The sequence below is a fragment of the Eublepharis macularius genome, chromosome 12 (genome assembly GCF_028583425.1).
Source record: "Eublepharis macularius isolate TG4126 chromosome 12, MPM_Emac_v1.0, whole genome shotgun sequence".
In the NCBI taxonomy this organism is placed as follows: Eukaryota; Metazoa; Chordata; class Lepidosauria; order Squamata; family Eublepharidae; genus Eublepharis; species Eublepharis macularius.
In genome coordinates this window covers 72,801,075-72,810,586 of record NC_072801.1, presented here as the reverse complement: position 1 = coordinate 72,810,586, position 9,512 = coordinate 72,801,075, and the positions used below count along the sequence as shown (strand labels likewise).

The following is a 9,512-nucleotide window of genomic DNA, read 5'->3' as shown; positions in this document are numbered from 1 at the left end:
AACAATGAGTCAACTAAACCTATTTACAATCATAGATAGAACTTCAGTTTACAACGTGGCCACTTTCACATGCCGGTAATGCCACCAGAAAATCACGCAAAACTCGCAGAACGATAACATCTTCATAGAGGGATTTCTCATTTAATGGCGTGACGATATCAGAAACTGCACCATTAAATGGGAGATGGTGCTATGAAGATACTGTTGTCCTGTGGATTTTTTGTGATTTTCTGGAGGTTTTAGGCATGGGAAAATGGCCCATATCTACATTATAAAAGCAGGAACAGTTTGGGGAGAGTGAAGTGGAATATTGCCTTATTACTTGCTATACAGTCAATTATAGGTTACCATGTTGCTGCAAAATCAGAGATATATTAATCTGACTCGATCTGCTTTTGTTGGTCTAGAATTTTCTCCTTTTCAAGTATGTCCCATATCCTCCTGTAAGAATCTGATAACAAAGGGAGTTTAGTGCTCTTCGAAGCTTCCGCAATGACTAAGTGGGCTGCTGCACATAAAAATGCTATTCAATTAAGTCTGAACAGGCATATGCCAGTATTTTGAAAGCAATTCAGCAACAATATGCACCATATTCATATCATTTGAGACAATTCTACCATGACATGTTGGTTTTCTCTAGCCAAAACTACAATTTCTTCCGCTGTATATCCCTAAAATAGAGTACTCATACTCGCCTCTTAATGAATCTCTTAAATATCAGTGTTTCCTTTTCAATTTTAGCTCACCTATGGTTCATTTGCCACAGAGGAGAAGGATCTCTCATCTTTTTACTGCATGGTTTCAAATGAAGATGAGCAGTACATAGGAATTATTCACTTACTCCGGTATTTCAGATGGACATGGGTTGGGCTCCTGGCTGTGGATGATGACAGCGGAGAACATTTTGTGCAGGCCCTGAAGTCATTGCTTACTAAGCATGTAATCTGTTTGGCTTTCATACAGAGAATCCCAAACAAAGTTCATTGGAACAAATTAAATTATGTCATTGATTTACTTTTAAGTATATATTTGCCTTTTAAAGACAGCAATGCCAATATATTTATTCTCTATGGAGACTCTATGACCCTTATATTACTTAGCACTCTTATTTATATACGTGATCCAAGTTATAATGAAAATGCATCATTGAAGAAAGTATGGATTATGACATCCCAAGTTGATTTTGCATTAACTGGCCTTCACAGAGCCTGGGATTTCCAGTTCTTCCATGGGACCATTGCCTTCACAATTCACTCAAATGAGGTTCATGGCTTCCAGAACTTTCTTGAAGACATACAACTGTTGAAGATACAAGGGAATGGTTTTCTTAGAGCATTCTGGGAACAAGCATTTGATTGTTCCTATCCAAATCCCCAGGAGCCAAAGAAGGATAATGAAGTCTGTACTGGGGAGGAGAGATTGGAGAGTCTTCCTGGGCCTCTGTTTGAAATACACCTGACTGGCCACAGTTATGGCATCTACAATGCGGTCTATGCCATAGCGCATGCTATTCATTCCATGTACTTGTCAAGAGCCACTCACAGAGCAATGGTTGGTGGTCAAAGAGCTAAACTTCAAGACCTTCAGTCTTGGCAGGTAATGGTGACTCCACAATTAAATGTTTATTTTGCCATATATAAATGAGACATCATCAAACTTTTTACAATATGAATTAATGAGGGCATAATGCATAAATTATTGATTAACCAAGTCTTGTACACTCTCGTTTATCATGATGCCAGAAACTTCAAAATTGTAACCTGTACATTTTAAAGATGCAAAAGAATTGTACGGTCACCCTGGTTCTATATGAAATTAGATCAAAATAAATGAAACAATGATGACAAATGAAACAATGATGACTGGGGAAGGCAATGGCAAACCACCCCATAACAAAAAGTCTGCCAAGAAAACGTCATGACGTGAAGTCCCCCCATGGGTCAGTAATGACTCGGTGCTTGCACAGGGGACTACCTTTACCTAAATGAAACAATAGTGATGTTGGTAATATTCAGCAATAAGATACTGGGTATGTTGTTTCTTTTTTCCCCATTTTCAACTAGATACATCCATTTCTTCAAGGCATTTCTTTTAACAACTCAGCTGGAGAACGTTTATCTTTTAATGATAAAAAAGAAATGAGAGCTGGATTAGATATAACGAACCTGGTAACATTCCCAAACAAGTCCTTCTTCAGAGTGAACATTGGCAGGGTAAATCTCAATACACCTGGAGGGCAAGAATTTATCATTCATGAGAACATGATTACATGGCAAAATGGTTTTAACCAGGTGTGGATTTTAGGGTCTTTTTAGGGGTTACTTCACATTCTGAATGAGTAAACCAGGGACATGGATTTTCTCATTTTGTCTATCTTGTTCCTTTGATTAGACTTAATAACCAAGACAGGCCACATTTTGCATTTCAATACTAAAGAGGAAGGTTTCTATAAAATGTCCATAATCACTATTCTTCATAACATTTTAAAACAATTTTGTATTTTCCATAGTGAAAAGATTTTCTATGCCTTCATTAGTATTTGGTAGATCTATAAGGGAGCCAAGTAAAAACTCTTTACTGGGACGAAGCATAGTTAAGTCTAAGTAGTTTCTTCTTCTGCTGCTGCTTCTTCTTCTGGAGAAGTATTAACCTAATTGTTGTGAACATAGTGTTCACTCATTCCATTTTAATTGCTCAATCAGCCATTGAACTGTAAAATAATATCTTTCCCCTACCTTAAACCACTTCTATGTTTTTGGATAGGGGACACCCCTTTCTTTGTGTAATGATTACTGCTACCCTGGCTTTCAGAAGAAAAAGAAGGAAGGGGAGACATTTTGCTGCTATGATTGTGCCCCATGTCCAGACGGGAAGATTTCAAATGACCTGGGTAGGTGCTAGGCAGCATCAACATTTTGGGTTAATCCAGATACCATGTTCCAAATGGTAATGGTTGTTGTGGGTTTTCGGGCTGTATTGCCGTGGTCTTGGCATTGTAGTTCCTGACGTTTTGCCAGCAGCTGTGGCTGGCATCTTCAGAGGTGTAGCACCAAAAGACAGAGATCTCTCAGGGCCAAGCTACACATGACGAATGACACTTGAACAGCAAATGTATTTCTCTCTGTTCACTTGCCGTCCACTCAATCCACTTGCCCTTCAAGTGTCATTTGTCATGTGTAGCTTGGCCCTCAGTGTCACAGGCCACATAAATGACCTGCCAACATCTTTTCCACACTGTGACACTGAGAGATCTCTGTCTTTTGGTGCTACACCTCTGAAGATGCCAGCCACAGCTGCTGGTGAAACATCAGGAACTACAATGCCAAGACCACGCCAATATAGCCCAGAAAACCCACAACAACCATCGTTCTTCAGCCATGAAAGCCTTCGACAATATTCCAAATGGTAACTTAAAATGGTGTGCTTGGGGTGGGACAGTCGTTGGTACACGTTAGAATTTCTGTACAGAATCAAACATCGAAGAAAAGCGATCTCAAACCTAATGCTTCTCACTGCTCTCAGTTCCACATTTAGCTATGGGTTATCAAGTGATGTACATGCATGTGTGAACTAGCCTTTCGCTGATGCTGGAATTGGGAAACTAAGGGCCGAGCTACAAGTGACGAATGACACTTGCCTTTTAAAAATGCTCCTGACACACTTATCCTTTGTCTTGTGTGGCAAAATACAAATAATTGCAGCAGGCCATGGGCTGCACTCACAAAACGCTTCCTTCCTTTTACTTATTTTTAACCTATACATGTAGCCAGCTATTCGGGCCCTATGTTTTTAACTTTTTTTTAACTCTTACTTTCTGTACACCAATAAATGCCTATTTGGAATATTTTATATTTTAATTAGTAACTTGACTCTTGTATTTTCCCCTCTTGGATGACAGGAGACATGTGGAATATCATTCCTAAAGGCCAGAGAACTTTGAATCAGGAAACATAAGTATTACGTTTCCGAGGAATCTTGTGAACTAGGATAATGCCTGAACAGAGAGGGAGAAGGATGATTTGGATCAAAGCAAGGCGGGGGGGGGCAGGATATTCACAGATAGTCAAGTTCTCACATGGAGTCCACAACCAGATGTGCACAAGGCAAACATGAAATCAATAATAGTATTATCATCAGTAATCATAGCAATAACACTCAGCAAGAGTGAAAACATTCAATTAGCAGTTCAGATGACATAGAAACATTTCTAAAAACATAAATGACATTTCCTGCACTGCTGTCATGTCAAAAAGAAGCAAGAAAGATCAACTTTAAGACTTGCATGAATTGCTAGTATGATGGCTCTTGTTTTTTCTCCCTTTCAGACATGGATGATTGCATCAAATGCCCAAGAGATCAGTATCCAAGCAAGGACCAAGACAGCTGTATTCCCAAGAAAATAAGCTTCCTGTCTTTTGAAGAAACATTAGGGATCAGCTTGGCTTCACTTGCTATTTCTTTTTCCTTGATCACAGCTTTAGTACTAGCAATTTTCATTAAACACAAAGATACTCCACTAGTCAAAGCCAACAACCGGGATATCACCTACATACTCCTTATCGCTCTCTTGTTCTGTTTTCTCTCTTCATTATTATTTCTTGGACAACCCAGGAAGGAGACCTGCTTATTCCGACAATCTGCGTTTGGCATCATCTTCTCAATGGCGGTGTCTTGTGTGTTGGCCAAAACCATCACTGTGGTTGTAGCTTTCATGGCCACAAAACCAGGGTCCAGCATGAGGAAGTGGGTAGGGAAAAGACTGACCAACTCCATCATCATCTCTTGTTCTCTCATTCAATCAGCAATTTGTCTGCTGTGGTTAGAAACCTCACCTCCTTTCCCAGATTTTGACATGCAGTCACTGAATGAAGAGATTGTGGCAGAATGTAATGAAGGGTCTGTTCTCTTGTTTCATGTTGCTCTGGGCTACTTAGGACTTCTGTCCTTCATCAGCTTGATTGTGGCTTTCTTCGCCAGGAAATTGCCGGACACTTTTAATGAAGCCAAGTTCATTACTTTCAGTATGCTAATTTTTTGCAGTGTCTGGGTGTCTTTTGTGCCAACCTACCTGAGCACCAAAGGGAAATACACAGTAGCTGTGGAGATCTTTTCTATCTTGGCTTCTGGTGCAGGGTTACTGGGTTGTATCTTTTCCCCCAAATGCTACATTATTGTGCTGAGGCCTGAGCTGAACAGGAGAGAGGAACTAATACGAAGGAAGAAGAGACACTAAAATTCTGATTATTCATAGTTGGCAGCCACACCGCACCTCACTCTACTTCCCATAGCTCCCTGAACTTGCCATATATAACAATAGTTAGAATACAGAATGAGCATCTTTGCCTGCTGCCAATATAGCTGCAGCAATACTGGAGGACACAAGAGCAAAAATGATAAGTCCTTTTTGCAAACTGTACTCAAAATAAATTTTATAAAAATATGTTACACCCTGTCATTATCCCTCTTAGTGAAACAAAGTGACTTACATTATTCGCCTCTACTTCATTTTCTCCTGACAAAAACCTTGTGAGGTAGGTCTGACTGAGGGCGAAGCTAAAAGTGACGAATGACACTTGAACGGCAAGTGTATTTCTCCCTGTTCACTTGCACTCCACTCAATCCACTTGCCGTTCAAGTGTCATTCATCACTTGCAGCTTGGCCCTGAGAGTGTGTGACTGGCCCAAAGTCATCTGGTAACATTCCATGATGGTGTGTGTCTTCCAAATTGGATCTTTTTGAACCTGGGCCGATTCCAGATGACCTACCTTTCAATGGAACGTCATGCGTCGTTGCGCCGAAAAGGCAAAATATTGCATTTTCTTGCACAAGTTTTGTGTGACGTCGCATGGCGTCGCGCAAAACTCACATGAGAAAATGTGATATTTCGCATTTTCGGCGCAACAACGTGCAACGTTCTGGCAAAAGGTAGGCCATCTGAAATTGGCTCTGCTCCAAGATTCTAACCACTACAACACACAGGTTTCAATAGGTCAGAGAACCTGTTACACTCCCTTTGTTTTGTCAGAGATGGATTCCTTTCCACTTGCCCTTTCTTAGCTAACTATGGGCGAAGCTACAAGTGACGAATGACACTTGAACAACAAGTGTATTTCTCCCTGTTCACTTGCGCTCCACTCAATCCACTTGCCGTTCAAGTGTCATTCGTCATGTGTAGCTTGGCCCTATCATTGATGGGTTTTCATGAGTAAAGTTTGGCTTCCATTGCAAATACCAGAGGTATGTTTAGTAGATGATCTTTGCCCAGATAGTATGATTATCTTGATTTTTGTCACAGCAAGTCCAATCACCATTGTGAAGCTGCTCACCTATTTTTAACCCCCAGTTGTATTTTCCAATGAGTCGTAACTGCCACAAGTAGTTATAATGTCCAATTCAAAAGGGTAGAAGGGTGAGAGTTTATGGGGATTGTATGCGCCAGAGTGTTCTGATTCCTTTAAAGTTTAGCACTGAGTTCAGCCATAGGCATCGCCTGCTTCTGAGCATCTACTGTGTGAAATTCTGACATTTTTCAGAACCTCTCTTCCTGCCCCACCTGTCTTCAAATGTCTCTTCGATCAGCAAGGAATTGATTGGAAGTTGACTCCAAATTCCTAAAAAGAGGGCAAGAAAAGGGTTGTTGGATTTCACGGAGAAACTGGGGCAAGAGGAATTAAGAGAATTTATCATAACAACCATAATTTCTTTGTGTTTGTAGAAGGACAATGGTGAATGCAAGGTATCTGAATCCTCCCAAAGCATGGATTTGCTTGAAGAAGAAGTGTACTCTAAAAGTAAAGTGCATCACTCTTAACCAACTCATAAGGATCCGATTAAGTTCCACCTCATGGGGTTTTCAAGGCAAAAATTGAGCAGAGGTGGTTTGCCATTGCCTTCCTCTGCACAGCCATCCCACTCTTCCTTGGTGGACTCCCATCAACATAATGACCCTGTTTAGCATCCAAGCTCTGACAAGATCAGGCTAATCTGTGCTATTAGAACAAGTGTGCTTTGGTCCATGATAATTTGCATAGTGAAGTATTGACAGCTTAGCACTCAGTACAGATCCAGTTCAAAAGGACCTCTGTACTGAACTCTCCTCCCTGTTTTTCATGTTATTTCCTCGTTATTTCACGTGACTCTGATCAAAGAGTTATTTTATTTAAATGAAAAGTGAGTACTAAGAGCAAAAAACCAAAAGAGAAATAAACATGGGGCAACATATTTCTAATTAGAAACTTTTCTCAAGAGCTGAAATTCCACCCATTCAGCAACTTCATTATTTGATCCTGAGATTCTTTAGATGGAAAATCAATTTCAGACACTGTTTTCTAACACTTATTTTATTGAATCTCTTACAGAGCTTCACACAGTCTTGAAACCCCATACCAGAACATGATTGCATATAAAATTTCCTTCTTGGAATTTTCATGGGGGGAGGGGCACTTTTTTGCATTTGTAATGCTGTTCGTGCCCATTTCAAGTCAATGGCACGATTATCAATGGTAGACAAACTACTCTAAAAGACAACTTATTTGTTAGCTCTGATTTCCTGGTGCAAAATACAATGAGAAAAGACGTTGCAGGATAATCTGGGCACAATCTTGTTCACATGGCCTGATTGGAACATCCAAGACACCAAGACTCCATGTGAATTGAATTTGCAGTGAAGAAGGCACATTCACCCGTAGAATGCTCTACAAAATAGAGTGTGACCTGGAAAATGCCCAATTCCAGTAGGGTACTTGAAAACTGTCAAGTTCCACCAAAAACAAATACATTGCAGTGTAATGCTCAATAGAACACAATGAGTTGGATCCAAAGTTTGGTTTCAGTTCCACTGATGGAATTAAAACTTTCTGCCTCCCTATTTATTTGTCTATTTTATTAGCTTCATTTATACTCCTCCTTTCTTGGAGACTCAAAGTAGCTCACATTATACTTCTCTCATCCATTTTATCCTCAAAACAACCCAGTGAGGTAGGTGAGGATGAATGTATGTGACTGGCCCAAGACCACCCAACAAGCTTCCAAGGCAAAGTGGGCATTCAGACCTGAGTTTCCCAGATCCTCGTCTGACACTCTAACCACTATACCACTGTACCACATGGGCTCACTGTATTCCCTTTGCAGCCTGCTCACCTCTTCTAGGAGAAGCATTTTGGGGAGGGCAAGACAGAAAGGTTTCAGTACATGGATGGAAAAGTCTATCATTAATGGAAAATTTAGTCAGGATCCAACCCAACATCTTTATTTGTTCATATAGAATTTCTGCAAAGGCTTTGGAGGATAATGTGATCTTCATCTTACAGGTCCTGATATAATACATCTTTTTCACCTCTGTCTTCTCAAGATTTTCCTGTCCCTTTAATAACAATAGTGAATTTTACCAAGGCATCTCTCCAGGCCTCCTGGACCTGTTTGTTCCTCAAACAGTATATGAAAGGGTTGAGCAAAGGGGATACCATCGTGTTGAGAATGGCCACCATTTTGCCCAGCTCTAATTTACTGTTCTGATTCGGTTTGATATACAGGAAGATGCAGCTCCCATAGGTAATGGACACCACAATGAAGTGAGAGGCACATGTAGAGAAGGCCTTTTGTCTCCCCGTAGCAGAGGGGATACGTACCACGGTTTTGACGATATTGACATAGGACACAATTGTAATGCTCAAACTGCCCAGCACGGAAAACACAGCTGAAACAAATCCAAGGAACTGTAGCAGCCGTGTGTCACCACACAGAATTTTAATCAAAGGTGTGTTGTCACAGAAGAAATGATTAAGAACATTTGAACCACAGATTGGATACTGTAGAAAAAGCATTAATGGCCCAATAACCTGAAGAAAGCTGCCAAGCCAAGAACACAGAACCAAGGAGGTGCAAATTCGGTTGTTCATGATAGTTGGATAGTGCAAGGGGTTACAAATGGCCACATAGCGATCAAAAGACATAATAGCTAAGAGGAAGAACTCAGAGGTGCCCAGTTGGAAGTACAAGAATGACTGGAGCATGCACCCAATATAAGAGATCTTTTTATTTCCTGTTGCCAGCTGGGTCAAAGTTTGGGGAACAATGGCAGTGGTGAAGCCGATCTCCAGGAGGGAGAAATTCCAAAGGAAAAAATACATTGGGGTCTGTAGTCGGTGATCAATATGAGCAATGGTGATGATTGCAGCGTTTCCGATGATTGTCAGCAGGTAGGAGAAGAAGAGGAGGCTGAAGAACAACAGCTGCAGCATACGGACATCTGTGAATCCCTGAAGAACGAACTCACGCACTGTGGTTTCATTGTATTTCATGTCTGCTCTAGATTAGGGAATGAAAATGAAGGGAAAGGATTGACATTAACATTTGTAGTCAGCTTAGTTAACAAACCCCTGTCTGTGTATAATTTTTATTTAAAATGAGTTGAATAAGAACTCACCCCCCCAAAACCCAGATAGGGGCCGTTTCCAGACGGCCCCCCGCCTCGCGAAACGTCACGCGTCGTCGCGCAGAAAATGCAAAATAT

The 9,512-nt window shown here is 40.7% G+C and overlaps 2 protein-coding genes across 2 annotated transcripts; one reads left to right on the top strand and one right to left on the bottom strand.

Moving 5' to 3' along the window:
- Nucleotides 1-795: 795 nt before the first annotated feature.
- On the top strand, nucleotides 796-5,233 carry LOC129339841 (vomeronasal type-2 receptor 26-like). The gene is made up of 4 exons (XM_054994416.1): nucleotides 796-1,596; nucleotides 2,064-2,291; nucleotides 2,764-2,890; nucleotides 4,326-5,233. Exons 1-4 carry the CDS (start codon nucleotides 796-798, stop codon nucleotides 5,231-5,233), a joined length of 2,064 nt encoding a protein of 687 aa, XP_054850391.1.
- Nucleotides 5,234-8,346: 3,113 nt separating this feature from the next.
- On the bottom strand, nucleotides 8,347-9,300 carry LOC129339840 (olfactory receptor 49-like). The gene has a single exon (XM_054994415.1). The coding sequence runs from the start codon at nucleotides 9,298-9,300 to the stop codon at nucleotides 8,347-8,349; it is 954 nt and encodes a 317-aa protein (XP_054850390.1).
- Between the last annotated feature and the right edge of the window lie 212 nt (nucleotides 9,301-9,512).

Coding starts and splice junctions, on each gene's coding strand:
- LOC129339840 (XM_054994415.1), bottom strand. CDS start 9,300: ATGAAATACAATGAAACCACAGTGCGTGAGTTCGTTCTTCAGGGATTC.
- LOC129339841 (XM_054994416.1), top strand. CDS start 796: ATGGTTTCAAATGAAGATGAGCAGTACATAGGAATTATTCACTTACTC. Junction 2,292..2,763: donor GGCAAAATGGTTTTAACCAG/GTGTGGATTTTA, acceptor GTTTTTGGATAG/GGGACACCCCTTTCTTTGTG. Junction 2,891..4,325: donor GAAGATTTCAAATGACCTGG/GTAGGTGCTAGG, acceptor TCTCCCTTTCAG/ACATGGATGATTGCATCAAA.